Here is a 13,367-nt window from a genome sequence, read left to right as displayed (position 1 = left end):
AAATCTCGCGATAGCAGCTGCCCAGCTGCGAGTCGGTGGCCTGAAGGTTACCAAATCTCGCGAAGCTCGTTTTCCCTCCGGGAAGTTGCCAGAACTAACTCTGGGCAACGCAGCCTCCTTCCGGTTTTTCCACGTCCTTGCGAAAAACTTTATTGACAAAGCTGCCGTGGGACGGACAGTGGGGCCGAATCTGTGCTGGGTGGCTGCCGATGGGCTCGAAGCCCGGAGCGAGGCTTTTTGCTCTGTCCTGCAGTGGCCATTTGACCATCCTTCCAACCCTTCCCAGCCCCCCACTGGAGCCGCATCTCTTTCAGATGACTGCTGATTCCCCTTCTTCCTTTTCCCCATCACTTGAACAACGTGAATGTGCAGGTTTCCTTGGAAAATGTGGGACACAAGAGTAAGGCTCTCCCGAGACGTGACCCTTGCAGGGCGCCGCGGCCCTGGGCTCCCGCGGCTGGATTTCACTTGGTGTCTCTGGTCAGCCCAGCAAAATTCATGGAACACCTGCTGCCCCCTGGCCACAAGCCAGGGCTCTGGAGATGCAGGGACCAGCAATCCAGACACTGTCCCGCCCTCACAAAGCTCAGGTGGCTTCTGGGGTGAGGTCCCACAGGGATGAGCAGCCACTCTCACATTTCTGCTTGAAAAGTCGCTCTGAATTCTTACAGCTTTCTTAACCCTGAACCTGGCTACAAAGCAAGGTGTTTCGTGGTCTGTGTAAGCTGTAATAGGAACACGAGTTCTTTCCCACCCCTGTCTCCTGGTTCCAGCCACCAGCCTTTCTTCTGTTCCTGAAATTGCCTGAGCTGGTCATTCCCCTGTTCTCTCCTCGAGACACTCCTCCTTTCCCATCAGGTCACAGCCCAAATGTCATCTTGGCAAAGAGGTTTTTCTTCACTCGAATTGTCTTCTTGATTAAGGTCTTTATCATCTGTTACCCCAATAGAACAAGCTCTTTGAAGACAGAGACCTCACCTGTCATCTTCTCTCCTGTGTCTGTGCCTAAAAGAGCGCTTAGCTGAAAACAGGTGCTCAACAAATATTGCATGGATAAATGTAGAAATTCCACCTCTTTTCTGGGTATCCCAACCTATTCCAAACACCCTTTGACGTACAGACCCACTCTTTATCCTCTGCTTTCCTGAACTTCAAGTTCCCACACATCCCATGTGCCTGGAACTCACACTGACCTTTATGCCCAGCTGCACCCCCACTTTCAGAAAGCAGGATATCCTCCACCAGGGCTTTTCTGTCGGCAGATTCAGCAGGGCGGGGCCTGCCCCTTTAATCTGGGCCCCACCTGCTCTGGTCAGACAGGTTTGGAGACACTGGTAGAGGGAGAGAGACTGAGAGGAATAGTTGCGGAGCCAGCAGAGGACCCAGGCAGCTCCTTTCCAGACGTTGGGGACCCTCCGCCTCTCCAGATGGAAAGTAAGAGGGTGTCATGGGTCCACGTGGCAAGGGATAGAAGGCCCTAGAGGAGGTGGAGAGACGGGACTCAGCCCCTTCCAGCAGCACTGCGATGGAGGAAACAGGGAGGGGAGAAAGACAAGAGAGGAGGCATGGGAACAGCCATAATTAGACCTAGACATCAGAATGGACAGCCCCAGGCCCTCTGGAGATGGAGGATGAAAGACAGGGGCTAAGGAAGAGTGTGGAGACTGCCCAGGTACACAACTTGGAGACAGAAGAGCAGGACGCACTACTGCTGCTAATTCCTTGGGACTTATTTGTTGGCAGATCCCTGGTATCAGTTACCAGGAGAGTTCCAAGCAGGAATCTACAAGGAGAAGGGGAGGTTTGAAGGTGAAGGAGCAGCTTCTCCATCCACAGGGAGGCCCCTAGTGGGAAGGAAGCTCCTGGCAAAGCTCTAGAAACCCACTCTTCCTCCTGTTTCCGCACTAGGGTGGCTATGACCCCAGGGATTTGGGTGGAGGGGTTAGGAAGAGTGGGTGGACTGGCCGGGGCCACAGCTGCCAGCGCCTGTGCCCCCTGACTCACCCTCTCCTGCTGGATGGCCTTTGATGGTGAAAAGGTGTCTCCATTATGGCTGCTCACTTCCCTCCCATCTCCTGTGTCAACACCTTCCTCTGTACCATGTTCACCCTAAGGTCCCAGAAGGGGCTAATGCCCATGAGACCAGCTGCCCGGAACCATTCCAATTCTATCAACCTGTCCCAAGGGCCAGAAGCCAGGAACTTCTAACAGAGCTTTCCTCCACTCCCTCCAGGGTGATATGACCTTATGGTAGACACCAGAACTGAGGCCCCAGCATGACAGAACCCGAAACCCTGGCCCTGCTGCAAGTGAAGGGGTCTGAGGCTGTGGAGAAGAGCCTGCCCCAGGCCCTGGTCCCCAATGGCCAGCAGCCGGAAGAGGAAGGTGGGGCTGAGTCCCACAGAGCTGAGTCCTCCGAGATGGGGTCTCCAGCTAGATCTCCTGTGGCTGGAGAGGGGGCTGAGGATGGTCTCAACAGCACAGTGAGTGAGGCTGCCACCTTGCCATGGGGGACCGGCCCCCAGCCCAGCGCCCCATTCCCAGACCCCCCAGGCTGGCGGGACATCGAGCCAGAGCCACTCCGGTCGGAGCCACCCACCAAGCTAGAGGAGCTGTGCGAAGATGATGCCAACTTGCTGCCCGAGAAGGTGGCCCGGGCCTTTGTACCCATCGACCTGCAGTGCATCGAGCGGCGGCCCCAGGAGGACTCAGCTGTGCACTGTGAGGCGGGCGAGGGCGAGCGCAGACGGGCCTGCCTGTCCTCCCGGGCTGCTCAGCCTGAGCCCCGCGAGCGCAAGTGGGCTGAGGCCGTGGTGAAGCCGCCTGGCCGCTCCTGCAGGGGCTGCAGGGGCTGCGGGGGCCGGGAGGGGCTGAGAGCCGTGGCCTCCATGGGGGCCGCCCTTGTCCTCTTTCCCTGCCTGCTGTATGGGGCCTACACTTTCCTGCCCTTCGACGCTCCTCGGCTGCCTACCATGAGCTCTCGCCTCATCTACACGCTGCGCTGCGGGGTCTTTGCCACCTTCCCCATTATCCTGGGTGAGCCAGGCCGGGAGAAAGGAGCAGGGTAGGGGGGCAGGAGATCCCCTACCCCGGGCTAGCCCAGGCTGGGGTGGGTGCACCCCTCCCTACCCCCTACAACACCTCTCTGGCTTCCCGCCTGCTGCCCCCAGCTGACCCTGTGTATCCTGCAACGCCAACAGGGCTCCTGGTGTATGGGCTGAGTCTGCTGTGCTTCTCGGCCCTGCGGCCTTTTGGGGAGCCGCGGCGGGAGGTGGAGATCCACAGGCGGTATGTGGCCCAGTCAGTCCAACTCTTCATCCTGTACTTCTTCAACATGGCTGTGCTTTCCACCTACCTGCCCCAAGAGACCCTCAAACTGCTCCCTCTGCTCACTGGTCTCTTTGCTGTCTCCCGGTGAGTTGGCTGGGTGTGGGGCCTGGGGGAGGGGATGGTGCTGGAGGGACCCAGGCCTCTTGTCTGGGGAAATGACGGGGACAGGAAGCCTTCTGGATTCTGTGTTAGCCGGCTGTGCACCTGGATCGGTGAGTCTGCCTTCTCCCTTACACCTTACCTCACCTGGTAGCAGGTGACCAGCTATGTGTCTTCTTAAAGGAAGTTGATTTCAGAGACCCATAGACCAACTTACTAAAGCTGGAAGGTGTCGCCTAGATCAGCCTCCCACCCATTGCTGCCACTCCTCCCAGAGACTCTGGTCAGGTGGTCTTTGGCCTGCAGGTGGACAGCCCCTATCACCAAAGCTCAATTCAGTGTAAGACCGTGTGTCTCATTTATCAAAGGTCCCAGTTACTAGAAAGTGCTGTAAACTGCTGCCCTGACTTTGACTCTGGAATTGCCCAGGACAACCCAGATCTTTGACAACAGCTCTCCATGTCCCCACTCCAACACCCTCCTCCCCCAGGGTTTACTTTACCAAACGGTCCTTGTCCCTGAGTCTCATGACCTTCCCTTGGAGCAGAAGACTGTCCTACTTGTTGGTGCTCACTAGCTTGTTGGCTCTCATGCAGCCTCGTTCCTCTGCCTTTGTTTGGAAATCACCTGAAATCTCACGGTGTGTCCATGTCAACTGCTGTTAACCCAGAGGCACTTTTGAATTTCTGAAGGCGCATGCAGAACTTTATTTCCCTATTTGCTTTTGTTACTTTTGGTACAGGATTCCAGGTCCCTTTAACTGCTAGAACATTCTTCCTCTTGAGCTAGCATGTGTTTGCTGTCGCTGTCACTTGTGACTGTAGTCTAGCACCATCTGTCCCACCAGTGTGCTGGCCATTGTGCAGCCTGTTTTTTCCCAGATGCTTCCCAAGATGAACTCACTCTCCCATGTGTATCTTGAGGAGTACCGACCTCAGAAGTTGGCTTACACAGTAAGAGAAGTGAGGGGATTACAGGAAGGCCCAGTGCTTATCTGGCCCTGCTCACCCATTTCACAGCAAGTAGAGCACCGCAGAGCAGGGCAGGGTAGTGGCCGAGGCCCTTCAGGCCTGGAATGCAGGCCCCTCTGGCTGTCACCCAGGCCCCTCCCTTCCCCACCTTCCTTGAGCACTCATGCCTCTGCTCCTCCATCTGTGCAGCACAGTTGTGGGGAATTAAACGAGTTTGTTCATGCAGCCCTCGCAGGAGCCCAGTGCGCAGTGAATGCTCAGCAGCAGCATTCATTTTGTCATGCTGCCCACTGGGGCTTTTTCCTCCATCCTTCCCTCCGACCCATGCAGGAGGGCACAGCTATGTCCGTCTTGTACTAAGTAGTCCTTCATGGCTTGAGAGGGAACTGCTGCCGTCCTGGCATTGAGGGGTATGTATTTGAGTGGATCTTCGGGGAGCCGAAAGACCCATCCCTTGGGCTTCGGGCCTTCGTGGAGATGGCTTGCTTACTCTTTTCCCCTCTGCCCCTCTCAAATAGCAGGAGAGAGGATACTGATTGGGCTTAGGTTCGTGCCTGGTTTTACTATTTCCCTGACATGTGGCCTTGGACCGGTTTTTCTTCACCCCTTTGGAATCTTAGTTTCTTCATCTGCAAAAGGAGACATCCCTACAGGGGGGTGTACTTCATCTGTGAAAGATGAGGAAGCTGGTCATGTATTGATAGAACACTAAGCTCCAAGATATAACGTTAATGGGGAAAAAACAGCGTGCAGGATAGTCTGTCTACACAGAGTGCTAGCACACTTCAGAAAAGGGGAAAAGGAAAACATCAATCATTTACTCGCTCATCTGCGCATAAAACAGCGCTTGATGGGCAAGCCGCCACGACACTGGACATCCGAGGTGGGGGCAGAGGGGCCAGGTTAGGGTGGCTGTGTATCAGGACAGGGAGACATTTTACTATGTGCACTGGAGCCTTTTGCATTTTGAACCACGTGAATGTATCCTGCCTGCGCAAAGGTTGTTTTTTTTTTTTTTTAGATTTTATTTATTTATTCATGAGAGACAAAGGCAGAGACACAGGGAGAGGGAGAAGCAGGCTCCCTGTGGGGAGCCCGATGCAGGACTCAATCCCAGGACCTCAGGATCATGACCTAAGCTGAAGGCAGACGCTCAACCGCTGAGCCACCCAGGCATCCCTATGTAAAAATTTGATTATTTACTTATTTTTTTAAATTTTTATTTATTTATGATAATCACACAGTGAGAGAGAGAGAGGCAGAGACACAGGCAGAGGGAGAAGCAGGCTCCATGCACCAGGAGCCCGACGTGGGATTCGATCCCGGGTCTCCAGGATCGCGCCCTGGGCCAAAGGCAGGCGCTAAACCGCTGAGCCACCCAGGGATCCCTACGTAAAAATTTTAAACTTAATATTTGGAAAGTGAACGAGGAGGGGAATAATATATTCGTCTCATGGAGATGTGAAGATGTGTACGTTGGTGTTTCTAAAGTGGTGCACGAGCATGGGCTGTTTAGAAGTATCGGTAGTACCCACTGACCCCCATCTGCTCTTCCCATCAGCCTCCAGGCCAGCTAGCTGATGCACGTCCCTCCAGAGGAGGCTGACCTCTTCTTGCCCTCCCCTCGCAGGCTCATTTACTGGCTGACCTTTGCCGTGGGCCGCTCCTTCCGAGGCTTTGGCTATGGCCTCACGTTCCTGCCCCTGCTGGCCATGCTGGTGTGGAACCTTTACTACATGTTCCTGGTGGAGCCTGAGCGCATGCTAACTGCGGCTGAGAGCCGCCTGGACTACCCCGACCATGCCCGCTCAGCCTCGGAGCACAGGCCAAGGCCCTGGGGCTGAGGCCTCTGCAGCCTCAGCCCAGCCCTGGCACCTCGGGGGAGAAGCTGCACTACTGCCCCGACTGTCCCTGCTCCCCCCGTTGGTGTAGCCCTTCACCTCAGGAGCCCGGGGCCGTCATGAGAGAGGGACTTTGACTGGTTTCTTGTGGGGAAGGAGATGGACAGCTATGTCCCTTCTGCATGCTGCAGGTAGGGCACCAGGAGCAAGGGCGTGTTTCCTTCCCCAGCAGCCCCAGCACTGCCCCCAGGACCCTGCCCCACCCTCCAGCCTCCTGCAAGGCCTCAAGCGGGCAGAGCTACGGCCAAACTGGCCGTTTCTGTGCCACTGTCTAAGTAGAGGGCCGCAGGGAGAGTGGAAACCTTGCCCAGGCTGAAGAAAAACACTGGGCATCCGATCAATCAGGACTTTCACATTTGGTGAAAACCTTCTGGAGGGCCTGGGTTCAGGACCCTCCACTGCTGGCCCTTGTGGGACCTTTAGCTTCAGTTCAGATAATTAAAGCTGCTCCAGCCCAGAGCTGGTCTCCTGTCTTCCAACCCAGTTAGGCCCCTGTAACCTCCCACCTCTGAAATGCCCACAATATGTGTCTCCCAGGGGAAGAGGTACAGGGGGGAGAAGAGGCCCGCCTCAGGGGAGGGGGAGGGGTGTGTGTGCAAGTGTACATGCGTGTGTGCCCTCACACGTGGTGGCCAGGAACTGGCTGCAGGGCCCAACAGCTGATGTCAACCCCGTGGGAGCATGTGGGTGACGAGAAGTGGCTGCCAGTCTTCCTTGGCTCTTTCTTCATGTTTGACCCCCACTCTCAGGTGTCTGTCCCTCGTCTGACCCAGAGAGCACCAGAAGCTGCTGCCCCGTTGGTGGGAGAGGAGTGTCTGCCTGGTGACGAGAAAGGGGCGCACCAGGGGAGACATGTCTACCATGCCCACATCTCAGCCTCTGGTTCCTGGAACCAGCCTAACACCTGCCCACAACATCCACACTGAGACAAGCACCAGGGAGAAAATAAGTCTATTTTGTGCCTTCTGGGGCAGCCAACCAATCAGAAGGCCTTTGATTTATGTCTGTGAGTCTCATGCCAGGAAAATGGTGGAAGGGCAGAGGAGTATCACTAAGGGACCCCCCCCCACCTCTAGCAATCACCCTGTTGCTGGTCCCTCCTGAGAGTATGATGGAAGCCCCGCCTGGGGGTTCCCTGAGGTTTTGCAGAAAAGCAAGATGGGAGAAGGGAGCAGCTAACCCTTCAACTGGCAGACCAGCAACACAGGCCCACTAGTTAATGTCCCGTCCTCCAGAGAGTGGGCCTCAGTTTATAGGCTGGTATTGGGAGCACTGCTTGTGCCACAGCAGCAGAAATATGCCTCCTGCCAGCAGCATGAGCCCTGGAGCACCCAGGGCCACTGCCATGATGCCTAGGATTAACGGGGACAAGGCGTCCACTGGAGGGGTGCCCACACCCAGGAGCATTGACCTAGGGCAGGGAGAGTGAGAAAGACAGGTAAGTAGGTTAGGCAGGAAGACCAGGAAGCCAGGCACCCCCACGTCCACTCCCAAAGCCCCAGCCTGCCCCGGCCCTCACCAACTGAGATAGTATTCGTCCCAGTAGCCGGGGCCTGTAGGAGCCCCAAATGTCAAGTTGAAGGCACAGAAGTCAGTCTGGGGCCCAAAGAAGGCTCGGACGATGGGAGACTGGGGAAGAAGGTATGCCAAGGTGGGGCGAAGAGGGGAAGCTTGGCAGGGCAGGGATGATTCCCGGCCCCTCTGCCTCTGGGCAAAAGCCACTGGCCGCCACTGCATGAAGCCCGAGGGCAGGGAGCCCCACAGCAGCTGGTCCAACTGGGAGAAAAACAACAGGATGAGGAGGACCAACCTTTGCCCACCCTCCAGTTCCTCCACCCTTCCCGGCCTCCCAAATGTTACCAACTGTCCAAAGGCCTAGGCTGCCCCCAAGGCTGCTTACATAGGGCCTCTGCCCCTCCTCTGTAGAAAGAGAGGTGGCTCGGGAACACTGGGTCCTTTCCCAGCCCTGACGTCCATAAGCCTATACTCAGCTCACAGCCCCAGGTCCCCAGGCTCCCCCAACCCCCGGCCCCCAGGCCTGGCTTCCTTTTGTCTTCCCCACTGAAGGCAGAGGCTGGGTCAGCACAGTGGCCAGCATTTGAATGAGCTGAATGGCACCACTAGTTGGTAACTGGTTACATGGTTCTTTGAAGTCCTACCATCCCCCACCCATCCGCCTCTCCGCCTGAAGACTGACCTTGAAGACTGCAGGTGCATATTCATCATCAATGGAGCGCTGCTCCTGCACTGAGGGGCAGTCGGGGGCCTGGCCCAAGGTGGCTACCTCCAGCCCAAACAGGGAGCGGTTTCCCCGGGGATAGGCCCCAAACAGGGCCACCTCTAGCTGGCAGGTGTCTGCTGAATGCAGGAGGCGCGGGGCTTGGGCTGGGCGGCTGGATCTGGTGAAAGCCTGCACCTGGGATGGGGGAAGCGGGCGAGGCATGGGAAGCAGGGACCTGCCTGTATGTGAAGGCCACCACCCCCACCCTCAGAAAACAGCCTTTGGTGTTCCTCTCATTCCCCACACCCTTACCCTGAAGGCCAGGCTGCCATTGGCAAAGGCCCCAGCGGGGTCCTGAATGGGGCGGCCTCGAAATGTGGCGCTCAGGGTAGCGAGATCCAATGAGTCAGTGATGTTGTTCCAAGAGAACTCCGCCAGGGAATACGGGGGATACGGTTTTCCCGGAGGCTTGGCTGACGCCTCAGATGTGTTGGCACTGTCAAATTCAAACAGCTGGCAGGCAGGGTGAGATGGGACAGGAGTTGCCTGAGTCTAGCTACCCCCAGAGCCACCCCCGCCCCATGGCTCCTATGCTTGACTCTACTTCCCATACCCTGGTCTTCGGTCCCCACCTTGGGCCCGGGTGAACCCTCTGCTCAGCACTCTTCCCCTTTGGCTCTCCCCAACCTCCTCACCCTGGTGAAGACAAGGGCAGAAGAAAACTGGATACTGTTCTTGGGGAGCACCGTCAGGCCCCCGTCAGGCTCAGGGGAAAGCAGGCGGCTCCAGTTGACAGTCAGGGTGCTGTGTGGGGTGTTGGTGGCCACCAGCAGCACTGCCGGTGGCCCCATGCTGCTCCACACATAGTGCAGTGTGGAGTTGCTACCCACTGCCCGGATGTGGAGCAGGTTCGGGGAGGGGTCTCGGCAGTCAGGGATGACCTCCAGAGACACCTGGAATACGGCATAGTGGAGGGTCAAGGGAACGAGGTCAGGAAAGAGGCACAGGACAGAGCAGCTGGGGAACAATGGGGAAAGGCAAGAGACGCGGTGTGGGAACTCGGGCATCTGGTTTGAGGCGCAGGCATCGGCTGGAGGGATGTGGCCTGGAGAGCCGGCCAGAGCCACAACCACCCTGACTCCAGCAGGCAGACGAGGATACGGGGCCAGGGGTGAGAAGCAGCCCAACTCTTGCTGGACCTGGGTCACTCAGGGCTGAGTCAGGCGCTGGCAGGTGTCCCCTTAAGACAGGGAGCCCGGGAGTCCCCCTCGTCCACAATCCTGTCCCAGGGCCCTGGCGGTGCCCCACCAGCCCTGCCGCTTGGGTGCCTCCCAGGGTAGCATTTCCAGGAACACCTACTGCTCTAGCCCCTCACCTGGCGAGTTTCCTCCCCCAGCAGGCCAAACGGGGCTGCAGACAGCAGCTGAATCAGGAGGAGCATGGAACTGGGGGCACAACGCCCGCAGCCCCAGCGGGGCCCCTCATGGCGGCACATGAGGCCCCAGTTGCAGAGGGCGGAAGAGACTTGGGAGTCATGTGACTCACACACCCAGCTGACCTCCTTGTGGGGCGGGGCTGCCACCAGCTCTTAAAGAGACAACTCCCTTGAGCCAGTTGAGGTTGGAGAGAGAATATAACCCCAGAAATTAGGAGCTTGTCATCCCCAGCAGGGCTCCAAGCAAGACACCCCAGACTAGACAGGTGCGTAGCCATACGGCCTCTCCTACCCAACTGGCCACACTGGCTACCTGTAATGGCCATGACGTCGGACTCCAAGATCCCAATGATCCCAATAAGCCAACTGTGCTGTAGAGAAGGAAGAGCAGAATCTGCAGAAATTAGGGGTGGGGCGGGGGACAGTATAGCCCAGTTGATTTTGCCAGTTGTTCATATTTATTGAGCCCCTAAGTAATGCAGGTTCCTGTCCCAGAAGAGCTCAGTTTTATTACGGAGAAAAGATACTTCAATAAATAGTTGAGAACACCACATACATTTTGTCAGAGTTCATATCTGGCTGAATAAATCGCTTTGTTGTTCTTGGATGTTTTTGCTTAAAATTATTTTGACTAAAAAACAATTATTTTGACTAATAATAAATGCCTATGACACAAACTTCCTAAGGTAGTGAAAGGGGTCTGTCATCTTTATTCCCCAGCAACCCAGGTCCTGAGACAACTACTGCGTTGGTAATAGTGTCATTCCAATGATGTTCCATGCAGGGGCACCTGGCCTGCTCAGTCGGTAGAGTGTGCGACTCTTGGTCTTGGGGCCTACAGTTCAAGCCCCATGCTGGGCAGAGCCCACTTAATAAAACTAAACCAAAGGCAGCCCGGGTGGCTCAGCGGTTTAGCGCCACCTTCAGCCTAGAGCGTGATCCTGGAGACCCAGGATCGAGTCCCACGTTGGGCTCCCTGCATGGAGCCTGCTTCTCCCTCTGTCTGCATCTCTGCCTGTGTGTCTCTCATGAATAAATAAAATCTTGAAAAAAAAAAAAAAAAGATGTTTTGTACACAATGTGTACACACGCACACTGCGTGTGTGCACATATATGTAATACCATGCAATGGAATCCAAACACCCTTCTGCAGTTTGCTTTTCTTTTTCACTTACACATTGAAGACTGTTCTCTGCACCTGGAACTCATTCTCCACTTAAGTATATTACTGCAGGAGGAGGTCCCAGGGATACATTTAACATAACTGTGGTACTTCCCAATTTCCCTTTGAAATGAATCTCTCTGTATGTACAGCATTTCATATACATTTGAATCCAAATATAGAAGATAAGCAGCCAGGATTCAAACTGCCAGGGCAAATTGACCTGTGTATGAGGTCTATTGATGGGCAGGCCACGTACCAGAGGGGCTTCATTAAGTGTTCACACTTACATGCATGTCCCTAACAAGTAATGTTATTAGCTCTGTGTTTGTCACTTCTCTGGAGCTTACACCCTTGGCCTATTATTTCTATGGGCCCTATCTCCTTGACTGCCAAATTCTTTTTGTTGTTTTTTTTAAGATTTTATTCATTTGAGAGAGAGAAAGCATGCATGCACACAAGCTGGGGAAGGGGCAGAGGGAGTGGGAGAAGCAGACTGAGCTGAGCAGGGAGCCTGGGGGTCTTGATCCCAGGACCCTGGGAACACAATCCTGAGCTGAAGGCAGACGCCTAACAGACTGAGCCACTCAGGCGCCCCTTGACTGCCAAGTTTTAAAAGTTCTTTAAAGAGAGATGCCTGGATGGCTCAGTGGTTGAGTGTCTGCCATCAGCTCAAGGTGTGATCCTGGGGTCTGGGATCGAGTCCTGCATTGGGCTTCTTACAGGGAGCCTGCTTCTCCCTCTATGTCTCTGCCTGTCTCATAAATAAATAAAATCTCAAAAAAAAAAAAGTTTTGTTTTTTTTTTAGATTTTATTTATTAATGTGAGACACACACAGAGAGGGAGAGAGGGACAGAGAGACAGAGACACAGGCAGAGGGAGAAGCAGGCTCCATGCAGGGAGCCTGATGTGGGACTTGATCCCGGGTCTCCAGGACCACGCCCCAGGCTGCAGGCGGCACTAAACCGCTGCGCCGCCAGGGCTGCCCTCAAAAAAAATTTCTTTAAAGAAATTACTTTTTGTATTGGAACAAATATCACCGCATCTGCAACCCCCTACTTCCTGTTTGTTGTTTTCACAATGCAAATTTTTATTTTCTCCCACTCTGATATAGTAAAAAATGTCATGTGTTCTAGTTTCACTTTCTTGTATCAGAATCTTTCAGCTGCCTGGAACTAATTTTGCAAACAGTGGATGAAGTAGGGACCCAATTTCATTTTTCCCCCAAACGGCTACTCTAGGATGAACTCAAGTTTTCTCAAAAAACTTTTTTGAGACAAGTACTTGTATCATCTGAGGTATCAACTTTGGGAACTGACTGGGGGAAATAGAAACAAGAGTCTTGCCTAAGTAGAGGGAGCTAGGGTAATCGGGGATTCAAGCCTCCCCACCACCCAAGAAACGCTGCTTTATAGGAGGAAATCCAGGAGTCTGACAGGGAGGACCATGAGCAAAGTCAAGCAGGTGGCAAAACTGGGTTCCCAGGACCACAAAGTACAGAGATTGAGGCATCCCATAATCACCATGTTCACTTCCAGCCCAGAAAGTTAGAAGGGGCTCTCAAAGCCAAAGGGGTGTGTAATGATGGAAGTCGCCAGGAGACAGGCACACAGAGAGGCTCTGACCACAGCAGGAAGGCTACCACACATCCACCCAGCATTCATTTACCCCCTGCCTGACTGGTAGAACCGCAGCCAGAGTGGACATGGGGGAAATCACAAACGGGAGGAAGAATACACAGGGTCTTTGTGTTTTTCTTCAAAACCTAGTTCACTTATCTCTTCTCTAAGGTCTTGGAGCTCTGAAGGGATGATTAATGAGGTAGAGGTGGGCTTACTTCAGAGCCTTTGGACAGGGGGAAGATCAAAGACCTCGAGCAGCTGAGCAGGGCGCTGGGCCACGGGTGCGGACAGACCAGAGGCTTCCAGAGCCCCCTGCACGCCTCATGCAGCGAGCACAGCCTGAGAGCTTGGCTCCTGGAGGCAGATCGCCCACACAGGAATCCAGTCTGCCACTTCCCAGCCCTGTGACCCTTACACAACTTTATCTGCACCAGATAGATGCCCCATGGCAATATGGGGGGATACTACCCATCTTAAGTGTCATCATGAAGACTAATATGTGCACAGTAACTAGAATGTTTATCATACAGGAAGCTCCATGTGCTATTATGATCCTACCTAGTATTCAACTTAATATGACCAAGTCCGGAGATCAGGAAGGAGATAAAGTCTAATTGTATGAATC

At 54.7% G+C, this 13,367-nt stretch overlaps 2 protein-coding genes across 6 annotated transcripts; one reads left to right on the top strand and one right to left on the bottom strand.

Annotated features, from left to right (window-relative positions):
- Positions 1 to 81: 81 nt before the first annotated feature.
- On the top strand, positions 82 to 6,760 carry TMEM79 (transmembrane protein 79). Of its 4 annotated transcripts, none has more exons than XM_038543046.1 (6): positions 82 to 400; positions 950 to 1,031; positions 1,321 to 1,434; positions 2,234 to 3,036; positions 3,201 to 3,414; positions 6,031 to 6,760. In XM_038543046.1, the coding sequence occupies exons 4-6, from the start codon at positions 2,277 to 2,279 to the stop codon at positions 6,242 to 6,244; spliced, it is 1,188 nt and encodes a 395-aa protein (XP_038398974.1). In that variant the 5' UTR covers positions 82 to 400; positions 950 to 1,031; positions 1,321 to 1,434; positions 2,234 to 2,276; the 3' UTR covers positions 6,245 to 6,760. The 4 variants fall into 4 exon arrangements, with proteins under 4 accessions (XP_038398974.1, XP_038398972.1, XP_038398973.1 ...); XM_038543044.1 differs by having other exon boundaries at positions 1,317 to 1,434; XM_038543045.1 differs by having other exon boundaries at positions 82 to 1,031.
- A 474-nt stretch (positions 6,761 to 7,234) lies between these two features.
- Positions 7,235 to 10,063, bottom strand: GLMP (glycosylated lysosomal membrane protein). 2 transcript variants are annotated; one of them, XM_038543041.1, is made up of 6 exons: positions 9,898 to 10,057; positions 9,218 to 9,475; positions 8,835 to 9,035; positions 8,499 to 8,717; positions 7,821 to 8,077; positions 7,235 to 7,712 (listed from the first exon to the last, which is right to left on the bottom strand). In XM_038543041.1, exons 1-6 carry the CDS (start codon positions 10,015 to 10,017, stop codon positions 7,547 to 7,549), a joined length of 1,221 nt encoding a protein of 406 aa, XP_038398969.1. In that variant the 5' UTR covers positions 10,018 to 10,057; the 3' UTR covers positions 7,235 to 7,546. The 2 variants fall into 2 exon arrangements, with proteins under 2 accessions (XP_038398969.1, XP_038398970.1); XM_038543042.1 differs by lacking the exon at positions 7,821 to 8,077 and having other exon boundaries at positions 9,898 to 10,063.
- Positions 10,064 to 13,367: the final 3,304 nt, after the last annotated feature.

This window comes from Canis lupus, chromosome 7 (genome assembly GCF_011100685.1).
Source record: "Canis lupus familiaris isolate Mischka breed German Shepherd chromosome 7, alternate assembly UU_Cfam_GSD_1.0, whole genome shotgun sequence".
NCBI classification, from domain to species: Eukaryota; Metazoa; Chordata; class Mammalia; order Carnivora; family Canidae; genus Canis; species Canis lupus.
This window is presented reverse-complemented; position numbering and strand designations above follow the sequence as displayed.